Here is a 13,674-nt window from a genome sequence, read left to right on the forward strand (position 1 = left end):
CCTCTCTTCTAGCCGGTCTTCCGGAAGTGACGAATGTAGCCACGAGCGTGACGAACGCTTCGTTCGAAAATAAAACAAGGAAGTGTCCGTTCATTGTTAAGGAAAATAATTAGCGGATTAAATATCTCCTCGAGTCTGGGTCACACCGCTTGGCTGCTGGGGTCCGGGCAGCTGAAGTCACCGTGGACTCGCCCGAGAGCCCGTTTCAGATCGACTCGAGGAATTCTGCTTCTAGCCAGCTAGCTAGCTAGCGATGAATACGGACGTAGAATTTCACATCAGGCAGAATTATCCTTGGAACAAGCTCCCTGCTAATGTCAAACAGGTACGGCGCCTTCGTGCTTTTTTGCGGTGGAAGGGGCGCAGCTCGCAGGCATACCTGTCAATGTCAGAGCGGGGCTGTGGGTCAGTCATGCGGCTGTCAGTGTCCCCTCTGCGGGGGTTTCACCATCACGCCGAAGCCATAATTGACCATCACAGCAATTCAGCCATTGACGCTGCAGCTACTCTGGCATCACATGACAGGCTTTGATGGGGGGTTCTCATAGACTGTATATAAGAATTAAGTCTATGGGGGTTCTGCAGGATTTGAGCATGCAGATATTGCATTTACATATTTCCGCACAAATATAGCTCAGTCATATGTTTTAATAATAGACAGTTTGTAGTGATCTGTTGCATAAACGATGAACTATCTTTACATTAGAAGCTGTGTTCAGATATATTTCACCAGTTCCAAATGGTTTAGAAATTTCCCAATTTAATTGACTGACTCAGGTTTTTTTTAGGAGTTTTTCCTTTCCGAGAGGGAGGGTCTACGGGCAGGGATAACCAGTTTTATTTAGTCTGTTTAGTTTTTAACTATTGTTCATATTTTGAAGCCCAATGAGGCAAATTCTTTTGTGATTTTGGGCTATATAAATAAAATTGAATTGAATTGAATTGAATTAGTGGTTTTTTTTTATTATTTTTATTTATTAACTCAATTGAATCGAATTTTGCTTAAATATAAGATTTATATCAATATGTCCTGTTCATGGATCAATATTCCTTTAAAGCAATTTCTTGCTTTTGTTTCGTAGGTAAGAAAATATATTTGATGCTAGTAGTTTATATCTAAAAAATCTGTTTTTAATACAGCTTTTAATGTTTTTCCGTTTTTGTTCAGGTTTTTTCCACAATCGAAGATTAGTTTTGAAAGGAAATGTTTAAAACTGAAAATCATATTGAAGAAACTTGTTTAAATGAAGAAGCAAACCAAATCCTAGACTTGCGGATCAAACTTGAATTGATCCAGTGCTTTGAAAGTGATACCCAGTCCTAGTAATAGCAGCTAAAATATCTCTAATTCAGTATGTTCACCTAAAATGAGAAGACGCTTTTTTAATAAAAAAGAAAATCATAAATAGTTGTTATCGTGTTTGAATTGGTTGTGTAAACACAGTTAATCTGATATGTCAGAAAAACCTACTGAGCAAAAAAGTTGGTGTAGAATTTCTGTCATTTACATAATTTTGTCTGTTTGTGTACTTTCCTTTCTGCAGAGTTTGGGGAATTCTCAGCGCGAGTATGAGAAACACGTTCTCCTCTACAGCATCCGCAACCAGCTCCGATTCCGCAATAACTTAGGTGAGCCAGTTATTATTATTATTGTAGTGGCAACAATTCAGATTCCAGGGTAGATCATTTTTATGTCAAATAATAATTTGTGGCATATGAATCCATTAATTTATTCTAGTAAATGCATGAAGTAGAAAAAGCAAGATTTTTGACGATTCATACAGTTTTATTTTACATATCCTGTATAACAAAATACTTTTTCAAAGCTCAGTGCTTAATCAGATGATGGGACAGTGTGTTCAACCTCAACTTCAGAGGTTCAAATCCCAGCTATAACAGCTACAAGAAACCTGATTTTCTTTGAATAAAAGTTTCGAGACCAATTTTCAATAATTACATTTACCATCCAAATATTTTTTTGTTCTTCTGTTTTCAATAAATAAAGCTGTGTCAATTTAGCTTTTTAATAACAGTGTTTTACAGATTAAGGAATCTGAGTTTTTACTTCTTTAGTGAGCTTTGGTTGATTAACCCAGCCGTGTGTTTAACGAACAGTGCGGCATGTGAGGAAGGATGAGCGGCGGTACTACGAAGAGCTGCTGAAGTACAGCCGGGATCACCTGATGCTGTACCCCTACCACCTGTCTGACATCATGGTCAAAGGGCTGCGAGTGACTCCATTCTCATATTACATAGGAATCATGGAGGTAAGCGGCTCTCACTGCACTGCAACGCGAAGACTGAAGGGTATTGTGAGCAGAATAGAAAAATCAGCTGTTTTTCTCCGTAAGCCTTTTCTCATGAACGTCAGCTCTCAGAACAATGGGCCTAAAGGAGCGGAGCAGGAATTCTTCTGCACAGATTGTTCTAACGGGCTCATGAAAGTCCCAATCCAACTATATATATTTTTTTATATTATAAAATCGTTTCCTATAATTATGAAGTTTTTAGCCTGTGTCGTTTTTTTAAGACGGAAGGACTTCATTAGAAATCTGATTCTAGTTTGGAGTGACTGTTGTCGCCTATCATTCTTTTGTTTACACTTTCCCGCTAGCTTATAGCCCCTCACAAGCCCAAGCTAACATTAGCGTAGCAAAAAAAAAAAAAAACAAACGGGGCAAAATGAGCTATCCAGTCGTGCAGTTTTTAGCCAGATGGCAGCTCGGATGAGGAAAGTAAAGACATTAGTGGATCTATTTGTCCGCAAGTGGTTGTATCAGAATTGTAGTGGAGAAGGGCGACTTTGGCCCACACTCGGCAGGCGCTGTGTCTGTTACAAACCTGAGGTTTTTCAACCCTTGTCTGATCCAATTCAATTTGATTCAGTAGCTACTCAGTCAGAAACACAGTTTTAATCCTGGATTATTCTATATATGTCCTGCATTAAGCCAAAAATGCTACAAGAATATGTTAAAAACACCAAAAAGAGGATTTTCATTGGAGTGGATCTTTAAATGGGTCCATTTCTTAATTACAGGAACAATAACCAAAAAAAGTTAAAAATGTCAGATTATACTTGTTTTACAGTCTATTTTCAGCACATTTTTACTTTCTTAAAGCAAATAATTTCCAATTGTGAAGCAGATAACTTGTTATTCGTGCAGAAAGAGTTGAACGTCACAAAAGTGCATAAATATTACCAGTGGGGGAAAAAATTAAATTTTTAGATGCATCGATTTTGATTATTCTTAATCATTTCATGATTTTAAATAATCAAAAATTGTATGTGAGCAAATTTGTGAAATCACAATGTGCGGCTAGCTAGACACTATTTAGTTTGACGTGAGTTAAAGAGTGTTTCATTAAAGCTGGTCTAATGATAATATAATCCTATTTAAGGTTGTTGAGCTCAGAGAGCATTTTCTCTTTTGATGCTGTGAAAGATTTTTGATTATCAAATGAAATATTTTTCATGTCAGAATTTTTATAAACAAGTGTAATGATCTCGTCTTTACTTAAAAATGCATTTTGGAGGAGAAAAGTAAGTAATATTGGTTTAGTGTCTTGTAGTAAAGAGAAACGTTTCTAAAAAAAGTGGTGTAAAAAAAGATTTGGCATTAGTCAGGCACTAGATGTCAGTTAGTGACTGAGAGAGGCTCACAGAGCAGCTCAGGGAAACAGGGGCAGCGATCCCAGAGCGGGAACAGCCGCAGAAAGTCTGTGCTGCTCTCTATGGTGTCAGTTCAATCTGACTGAGGTTGGGATTTCGAGGAATAAGACCATCTGGGCTGTCCTTGACTTCTGACTTTTTTTCAATAGAAAAACAATGTGTTTTTACACATTTAAAAGCCTCTAATCTAAACGAATGTTTGGCTAATAAAATCTTGTATATTTAGGTTTTTTTGTGTGCCTCTTAATCACACACTCCTTTCCATTTGAACAGATGTGACTAAAACTTTACACTGTTTGCTTTAAAAAGTAATGCTTTGTAGTTATTAGCTCCAGGATTTTATGTTTTGTTAAATCACTGCTGTCACTTCCTGTTCCTTTAACATGAAGTAGAAATTAGCACGTTGGCTGAAATGGGCTAATCTTGTCATAAATCTGCAGTAGGGGGGGAAAAAATTGTCTTTTGACTGTTCTTTTTTTTTTGTCCTCAGGATATTATGAACAGTGAGAAGAGTTATGACTCCTTGCCCAACTTCACTGCTGCTGACTGTGAGTTTTTTCTTTGATTTTTTTTTTTTTCCTTCTCTTTTACTCAGTCTTACCTCTCTCTCTCTTCACTCACATCACGTTGGAATGAGCTTCTGTTTACTTCTGGCATCTTTTCCACATCCATAAAAGAGGAAAATTTTTCAAAAGATGGCCGATTGAAATGTAAAAGGATCAAGTTGTTGTAATATTATTTATTTGATTGCCCATATGATTTACTTGATAAATAAAAATACTCAAAAATGTGGCTAAATTGACAGAAGTGAGCAGATACCACTACTTTACTCTTGGAAAATAAAATAAAAAAATTACATTGGGATTAAAACTGTCTTCTTTATTAGTGCACAGTTTGTCCTTTCAAAATAAAATATAAAAATGAATCAAAGCTGAGATTTTTGAGTCCAGCTCGCTTTCGCCGGAGCGGATCGCTTCAGTCCAAATATGGTCACTTCCTCCGGCTTCAATTAGACAATTGGCAAGAGCAGAGCTGGTGGGTGATATGGTTGGACGACATGCATTTTTGACATGCTATAGAGGCGACCAGGCTGTTCAGCAGCAGGCACAGCGGGGAAGGCTGGAAGCACAAAGAGAAAAAGTGTCTGTGTTCACTTCCTCTCTGTAGAGTCTATGTCCTTTTTTTAAAAAAAAATACCAGCTACAGTTTTGTTCTGGCTTTGCCTGTTTGTCATCTAGGATTGGAGTATTTTTTTGTTCATGTTTTACAAGTAAAACGACTTTTATTTAGTTAGAAAAATGAGTTTGTGTATTAAGATTGCATAAATTGTGATGGAAAACTCATTAATTATATCAATAAAAGCTTCCTGTACTTCTTAAAGAAAAAAATGTCAGATTGAAACAAAATTCTCTTTGTTGCTTCATAGCCTAAAGGCCGTTTCTCATCAATAACTGGGGTGAGCCTGAGGCAGATTTCTTAGTTTTTGGGGCGTCTAGTGAAACAGGCTTTGGCGTGGCTCGCTGAGTGACTTGGGTCTTGGCAGTGCGAGACCTTCATGCTGCGGAGACAGAAGGCGGCCAGCAGGCAGCCACAGCGCCGCCGCGAGCCGCCTCTCTCCACTAAGCTTCCCAGAAGAGCTTTGGAAGAGTGTCGTGAAGAAGTGGGCGTAGCGAAAGGCTGCGAGTCTGCAGGAAGGCTCCCGTGGGTGGATCCTCGCGTGTTGTGTCTGCATCTCGGGGAAACAGCAGGATGCGTGCGCCGCGTTGGAAGTCTGAAATGCTGCAAAGGCGCCTTTCTTGTTCCTGTTCGCTTTGGCAGCAACTGCAGCGGATTTTCCTGTAGTAAAATAAGCAAACTTTAGCTGTACATAACAGACGTGGGTAGTATGAAAGTGAAGTTTATGTTCTGATGGATTAATAGTGCATGAGCTAAGGAAAGTTGGTAAGATTAGCATCTTTGACGGTTGCTGTGCTTAAATTTTGAGATCAAGATTGTTTAAAATGAAATGTACAGGTTACGTTAAATGTGATTTCTTTTTTTTTTAAACAAAATAAAACAAATATGTGTCTGTTAGTCCATTTTAAACTGAAAACAAACAAAATGTAATCATTTATAGAAAGTTGGACTGTATAAGATACTGATCAGATACTGATCACAAGGAGTAAAATAAGCAAACCCCCAGCATACCATAAGAATAACTTCTTAATTCACCTTTTTATCATGTTTCTTTTTTGTATAAAATGTGAAAATGTAAAGAAACAGTCGTGAGAAATGATTGAAATGATATATATTTCATTCAACAGGTCTGAGGCTGCTTGGTATTGGGAGAAACCAGTATATCGACCTGATGAACCAGTGCAGGTCCTCCAAAGTAAGATGTTTCCATAGGAATTTCTGCCTTCTTATTTTGTCTTTGTGTATATTAATTATTCAAACTGATCCATTTATGAATGAAAAAGATTTAAGTAGTGCTGTCATGGGATACATTTTTGTGCGATTAATTAACCATGACCGGTAATTAATGAATCTATTTTTAATCAAATCTAATAGCCTCATTTTGAGGTATTTTCATTTACATTTATGACATTATGGTGCAGTATAAGATGTTTTAATGCAGTTTTCTTATTATAATAGACTTCTAACATTTACTTTTACACCACCAAGAGGTATTTTTTTTTCAATCTTGAACAGTTAAGAAAAACAAGAACCAAACATCAGCTCCAGAGTGTTCTAATTATGCACATAAAAAATAGGAACGCTTTTCTGAGCAATCCAAAAGTTAATGAACACAAACTTCTTATTAATACATATGTTAACGCTGCCTTTGTGCATCCCATTAATGTATGATAATGAACACCTTGTCAGGCTTTATCCCTTACATCCCTAAATTCAAGCAAATAAAATGTATGAAATGAGTTAGAAATAACCAGACTTGTCTTTTTTAAGCCATCTTTTGTAGCTAAGAGGAGTAAAAACGTATTTCCAAGTAAGCTTTAGGAGCTTCAAGTATTATTTTACAGTAAATACAAACTCATATCACTTAATTTTTTATTTATATATTAATTGTTTCTCACTCGAAAGGACCGTAGGTAATTAAATGGATTCCTAACATTCTTTTATTGATCATATGGTGGCGTGTATGGAGGTGAATTTAAGAAAAAAATAGTTTTATTTTTGTAAGAATTGTATGATTTAAATAAAAAAGCTTTACATCCATAAAGGGGAGCTTTACATGATACTAATTCTGATGTTAATAGAGAAGTTTTAGCGAGCAATTAAGTCTCTAAGAAGCTTGTTGTGTCGGCGAAATGAAGACTCAATATTTTTTCATTTATGTTAATTATTCGACTTCTCAAATTGAAGCTTTTAACATGCAAAGACACAACTCTGTAGTAAATATTTTAGAATCTGCTAATTGCAGCGAACATTTCTGCAAATTGGTCTTGATTTAAGATGTTGATGAAGCCGAATACAAACACGAACACAAGTTTTACACTAAAGATCTTTCAGATAATTTGGGTTTTTGCTTTGGTTCAGTGCTGCTGCAGCTGCTCAGATTGTGGATCATCATGGCTGTAGCTCGGTTTGCTGCTGGTGGATTGATCGAATATGCAAAACTGCATAAAATCAGCAACCGTGAACTTGTTAAACACATTCCTAATAGGAAAATTTTGCATAATCACTCTCAGGCTATAGAGTTAATGTCCTAAATCTAATGGGTTTCTTCAATTTAAAGCAGACTAACAGACTAACAGCAGTCTTATAAGAGAAATCAAACTGGAATTATTTTACATTTATTTGTATCTTCCATATCTCACGTTGCCTCCTCGGCTGTTTCTTTTCAGAAATTTTTCCGCAGGAAATCGGCCCGGGACCTGCTGCCTGCCAAACCGGTAGAGATCTCGGTTGAGCCGTGGTGGGTCGCACAGACTGGCTACATCACTGAGGATGACATAAGGGTCAGCCCAATTTATGCTTCCCTTTAAAAGTGCATGTCGGGGTTATGTAATTGTGATATACAGATGACATCTGTGAAGACTTTGAGGAAAACTGGGATATGTGGTATCAAGAGAAAATAGTTCTGAAGAGCCTAAAACATGGGAAATTAATAAAAAAAATCAGTGAAAGTGCACTCATGTAGAGAACCAGATGGGTACCGATGGTGATTTGGGATATTTTAATGAAACATCTTACTGTAATAATCGTTGAAATGCTGTTTTTGGGTTTCAGATCTGCTCTCCAGCGGAGAAGAAAGCCATCGATAAGATGATTGATTCCGGTCCTCAGCTGGCTGGATCGATGGAGTACAATGTGGTGTTGAGTAAGCATCATTATAGACGTTTGCATCTCCTTTAAGCTGCTGTCAAAAACACTCGCTGTCTCTTTTGGCCCCAAGATTAATTAGACTCAGTGCTTTAAAAGTGTCTGACATGATCTGAATACCTGCAGGTTTGTGGTTATAATTGCATCTTTCTAATAAGCTTCTTGTTTTATCTCGAGTGTCAGAACTTATTTTTTTTCATTACTGGCTTTTGTGCCGTACTCTCTTCTTTAGCTTTGGTTATTCGGTTACTTTAGTATTTTTATTAAAATTTTAATACGTTTATGCTAGAGAGAGATTTTACTTTGATAAATCTAAACTTTAATAGTTTCAAGTTGATGAGATGCTTGAGCTCTCATTTTATAGATATATTTTTTTAAGAAAAATGTATTTTGTTAATGTAATTTGTGCTGAGAGTGGTGGTGTTTTCGTCATGGTTATTGATCATTTTTTATCTTTTACCTTCAGGTCTGTACAATCGGGGCTTTATCTATCTGGACGTCCCCATATCTGATGACAGCTGCATCTCTGGTACGTCCCTCTTTACATTTTCCTGCTTTCTGAGCCTAAGTGGATCAGAAATGTTTCTGTACGCACATTAAAGACTCCAATTACCTTTTGATTTATTGTAAAAGTGTTCCTCGTGTTTTTATTTTATTTTAATTATGATGATGCCGTTTTTTTTGCCTAAATAAAAAAATGTTATTTTCGAGAACAAGGTATCTACAGAGCAGCAATTAGAATAAAGACAAGCCCTAAAATACAATTTTGAGCTTCATTTTCCTTAAATATGTCCTCCATCATGAGAAAAATTCAATTAAAAACACCCCAAGATATAACCGCCATTGGAGTGGGTCTTTAAAAATGGAAAACAAAGTCAAGCGAGTCGCTATGATCGAACATGATTCCTCATGATTATAGAAGGAATTTGGGAAATGCTTTAAACAAAAAATGGATTTTGTTGCATCAGCTGCTTGTTTTCTTTCATCCTTCCAGTTCCTCCCCTTGAAGGCTTCGTCATGAACCGCGTCCAGGGTGATTACTTTGAAACGCTTCTTTACAAAATCTTTGTGTCCATTGATGAGCAAACTAATGTAGCAGAGGTAGGTTAAAGAGACGTCTGCTCCGCTCTTTAAAAGTGTGATTGTTTCAACCTTTCTGTCTTGATTTCTCAGCTGGCCAATGTGTTGGAGATCGACTTGGATTTAGTCAAGGTTAGTCTTCTTCCTTAGTACGAGAGTCACTTTATAATGTAAAAGTTTTTTTTTTTAATATTTGGAAAATTTTTCTGCTTTTTGAAAGGTGTCATGAAAGCAGGTGATGGTATATTTTAGTGTTTTAACAGCTTTTTCTCTTTATTTTCAGTGATTTTTGAAATTCCAAATCATATTACACAAGCAGTTTAGTAACATGTTTTTGTAATAACTTACATAGAAATAAATTTTCTTCACATTCGCTGACATTCTTTAGCCATCTCTGTGACTCGGATGAATGCTCGAGTTTGACCCACTTTCTCGGACGCCATCTCTCAGCCACATTGTATTTCGTCCTTTCTTTTGAAGAGCTCAACTTTTCTGTCCTCCTGCTCCACTCCTTTTCCTACAAATGAAAAGCAGCCCTCCAGATAAGACGCTGAAGGTCACGGCGACTGCAGTTCTGCGGCAAAAAACGATCTGAATCTGCAGAGAAACGAGTTGGGGAAAAAGCTTTCCTTGCTTGTATTATTTTATTTAAACTTTACTTTATGTAAGGTCTACAGAGTGAATTCATTCAGGAATCATTTTATGTTTTTACCGGTAACAAAAGACGTAAGAAAAATAATCGCTTTGATTAAAAAAAGCACAATTGATGATCGACTGCATCATTTTTATTTCACCTTTTGTCAAAGTGACTTGTAGAAATGCATAAAAATGCTTAATCTGAGCATATGTAGGTCATTTTAAGGGTGGTGGTCTTAGGTATTTTCCCATCTTCAGGTTAAAAACACCATAAATAAGTTTGTTGAGTTGAACATTATCCAGAGTTGTTTTCTAGGAGGCCCTAAAGATTAGGAAAACCACGAACGTTTGCAGACTTGCTTTAAGGTTCAAGGACTTTGCGGGTAACCAGATGGTTGACTGCCTGAAAAATGCTTATGTTGTTTAAAGACTTTGTGCGGTGGTGACGGTGTTTTGGAGGAGTTTGTGCATGAATGGCTGCATCTGTTAAAAACTGCATATGTGATTCTAAACTTGCCCTCAAGGAACACACACTTTACAAAACTTGTTTTGTTAAAACGGCTGGATTGTCATTTGGATTGTAATTCTTGTGCTCAGGAGAGGCGTTGCAAGTTTGAAACAGCCTTTGTGTGTACACACACACATGAAATCCTATGGAAAATTATGTTTCTTTAAAAATTTTTTAATGTTAACATATTTTCACAACTTATTTTTTGTATTTTACTAAAAGTTTCTTATCCCTTCAATAGATCAGACACTAGTTGTATAAACTCAACTTATTTTTATTTTATTGTTTTTCCTTTCTAAATATTTGAACATATGGTGTATCTCTTGCAGAATAAGTTCATAAGATAATTTCATGCAAGGATATTTCTGTGTGACTCCTCCATTTTTTTATCAGAATGCAGTGTCCATGTACTGTCGTCTTGGCTTTGCCGTAAAGAAAGGTCAAGTGTTCGGCTCAGACCAGCTTCACTCGTCATGGAAGAACGCTCCGTCTGTGAACAGACTCAAGTATGTGGGGCTTCACAATTATCTTAATCACAAGAGAGATGACGTTTAACGCTTTAACACTTGAGCTCCAGTGTTTATGATCTTTGATTGAGTGTAACTTTTCTTTTTCTTCACAATCTATTGGAATGACGTTGATGGTGTTAACGGTTGAAAAGTTAAAGTATGTGTAAAGATTTTTTGTTTAAGTGTCATCGCCGATGTCTTTAGGTGTTAACATCAACATGTTTATTTACAAGATCAAATTTGTGCTTAATTAATTGAAATTGACTTGAGATAAAAAAAATGGATGTGTTCTGCTCCAGGAGCACTATGGACCCCCAGAAGATGCTCCTGTCCTGGGAGCAGGGCAGTCCTGTCATGGAGGGGGGCTCCTCAGCCACAGACACCGACACTACAAGCCTGGAGGACCAAGGTCTGCTCGTCTCTGCGACATCACACTCATTCCTTCCAACTGCAGACGGTCTTTAAATAATTAGTGACAAACTGCACTCTGAGAAGTTCACGAGTGCTACTTTTAAGGTTCAAAGCAGCAGGTGTTTACCTTGTTTGACCTCATTTTGGAGTTATGCAAATGACGCCTTTGAGATGAAAGCTAATTATTTCATCATTTACATGCAAATCTGATATGGGAAACACAAACACGGTTCGGGATGAATCTTGTAAATCAAATTTCTACATTCAGACGATCAACTATTGCGTTCATTCTACCATAAAAATGGCACCAAAGGCATCAAAGTGGTGCTAACTGTCTTTGCAGGAGACACAGCCAGTGTCAGCAGCCTGAGCATCCCCGCAGCACCAACTAAAAGGATTGCCTTCCTCTTTGACTCCACCCTGACTGCCTTTCTCATGATGGGCAACCTGTCACCGGTTTGTAACTTGCATGTCGACTTGAGACGCAAAATGGATTGTCAAAGGGGCTAGACTTCATCTGTCCTTTCTCCTGATGTCTCGTCAGAACCTGAAGAGTCACGCAGTGACCATGTTTGAAGTGGGGAAGCTGTCTGATGAGACTCTTGACAGTTTCCTGGCTGAGCTGGAAAAGGTGAAGCTGTTCTCTTTTAGAGAATTCAGCAGTATGTTTTAAAGTAGAAACATAATGCTAACAAATCTTGTATTTTTTATTGTTTTAGGTTGAGAGCACAGCTGAGGGGGAAGCACAGCGTTATTTTGACCACGCTCTGACCCTTAAAAACACCATCCTCTTCTTGAGATACAACAAAGAACTCACTCAGGACCAGGGACCCGATATCCCTAACATTGGTAACTACAATCCTTGTTTATCACTTAATAGCCTTAAAAGTACATTTTATTGATCTTTAACATCCAATCCCACTGAATCAAAGATGTAAAAATGAAAAATAAAATTGATAAATTTTTATATTTTATGTTTTCAACCAGCTTTGATAAATCCTGTGACTGCATTGTTTACATTTGTATCTTCAAAACTTCACCTATTTAACCGATCCGCAAAAGTTGGGAGTTAACAAAATCATAAGCTTTGAATTTTCCTCTCAAAAATATTCTGAACTGTCATCAATGCAAACATATCATAAATTAATCTGTTACACAAAATTCCATCTTTATCTAAATCAATAAGTAATGAAGCAGTGAGTGAGGAGGAAGTGGGTTCTGTTTGTTCTGCTGTTGTCAGACTTCATCTCTGTGCCACTGCTGCTCTTCATCGTCGTCTCCTGAGTCCAGATGAGTTCATTTAAAAATGCTCTAATAAATGACTGCCTGCAGAATGCACCTGTATCGATGTTTCAGTTATTTCTCCAGGTGGGGTGGCAGATGACGCGTCCTTCAAAAACCACCCAAGCAGGTGTTTGGGTTTTTGCGTGCGCCACCAGATGCATTTTGTCTAAAATTGGCGCCATGCCTCACTTGATTGTCTCGTCTCTCAGACATAGGCAGGCAGATGCTCTGGTGAAGAGCTGAGGCTAAACAGCAGCGTGGTTGTGAATGAGTGTCTGTGGCCCAGCAGTAATCATGTTTTCTAAGACTGAAAAATATGTTCTTACATTTGCAGAGTTTAACAGGCTAAAATGTATTTTTTAATAAAAAAAAATCCATCTGGAGTAGAAATTGTATAAATTTTTGATTAGCTTGTTGACTCTGGTTTGTCCATATATTCTGTTATTTAAAAAAGTTAGGATTTTGAAGAAAATATTCCAAACCTCAACTTGTTTTTATTATTGCCTTAAAAATACACACATATATATATATATATATATATATTTATTTATAGTATTTTGTTATGTTTGAGGGGTGTGGCAAATTGGATCAGGTTTTTTTTTTTTTTTAATAATAGAGAAAAAAAAAATATATATATATATATATTTTAATATGCTTATTGATTAAAAGTAATAATTGTATAGAAGTTGTGAAGTAAAAAAAATGTGCTAAGAAAAAATACTAGTATCCGGTGTGCACAAGATACTATCTTGTTCCCATGAGTTAATATCTGCTGTCCAATACATGCAGTCTGGTTTGCACGAGTTACTATCTGTTGTGCAAGAGTTATTATCTAGTGTGCACGAGAGACCATCTGTTGCGCATGAATTACTATCTGGTGTGCATGAGTTACTATCTGATGTTCGCGAGTTATTGTCTGGTGCGCACGAGATACTAGATGCACAAGATGGTATCTGGTGCCCACAAGATACTTTCTGGTGTGCACAAGAAATGCCCTTTTTTCTTTTTTTGTTTCAATGTTCTTTTAGGGGCTCTGTAAAAAAAAGTATCTTCTTTTGTATATTCTCATGACCCATTTTATAGAAAAAAACAAGTCTTTATAATCTTAACTGAAAATAAATCATACTGTTTCTCAATGAAGTGTACATTTTTGTGTCTAACAGATCTGCAGGATCTGGATCTCTTTAGCATTCGGCAACTGAGTTTTCTTCCTGAAACTGAAAGCTGCTCATATTCCTGAAAATTTCCTGTTT

General features: G+C 36.9%; 2 protein-coding genes across 2 annotated transcripts in view; one reads left to right on the forward strand and one right to left on the reverse strand.

The window, feature by feature from the left end:
* klhl38a (kelch-like family member 38a) overlaps window positions 1–531 on the reverse strand; it is a 10,204-nt gene extending 9,673 nt beyond the window's left edge. The window contains exon 1 of the mRNA XM_024296384.2: window positions 380–531. Coding sequence (XP_024152152.1) covers window positions 380–414 — 35 coding nt within the window. The 5' untranslated portion in view covers window positions 415–531. The remainder of the gene's footprint in view (window positions 1–379) is intronic.
* Window positions 27–13,674, forward strand: part of fam91a1 (family with sequence similarity 91 member A1) — a 21,002-nt gene continuing 7,354 nt past the window's right edge. The window contains exons 1-15 of the mRNA XM_024296353.2: window positions 27–325; window positions 1,545–1,629; window positions 2,116–2,267; window positions 4,161–4,218; window positions 5,974–6,041; window positions 7,516–7,629; window positions 7,901–7,991; window positions 8,460–8,522; window positions 8,988–9,094; window positions 9,167–9,205; window positions 10,611–10,723; window positions 11,026–11,135; window positions 11,481–11,593; window positions 11,682–11,768; window positions 11,857–11,986. Coding sequence (XP_024152121.1) covers window positions 254–325; window positions 1,545–1,629; window positions 2,116–2,267; window positions 4,161–4,218; window positions 5,974–6,041; window positions 7,516–7,629; window positions 7,901–7,991; window positions 8,460–8,522; window positions 8,988–9,094; window positions 9,167–9,205; window positions 10,611–10,723; window positions 11,026–11,135; window positions 11,481–11,593; window positions 11,682–11,768; window positions 11,857–11,986 — 1,402 coding nt within the window. The 5' untranslated portion in view covers window positions 27–253. The remainder of the gene's footprint in view (window positions 326–1,544; window positions 1,630–2,115; window positions 2,268–4,160; window positions 4,219–5,973; window positions 6,042–7,515; window positions 7,630–7,900; window positions 7,992–8,459; window positions 8,523–8,987; window positions 9,095–9,166; window positions 9,206–10,610; window positions 10,724–11,025; window positions 11,136–11,480; window positions 11,594–11,681; window positions 11,769–11,856; window positions 11,987–13,674) is intronic.

The sequence above is a fragment of the Oryzias melastigma genome, linkage group LG11, assembly GCF_002922805.2.
Source record: "Oryzias melastigma strain HK-1 linkage group LG11, ASM292280v2, whole genome shotgun sequence".
Classification (NCBI taxonomy): domain Eukaryota; kingdom Metazoa; phylum Chordata; class Actinopteri; order Beloniformes; family Adrianichthyidae; genus Oryzias; species Oryzias melastigma.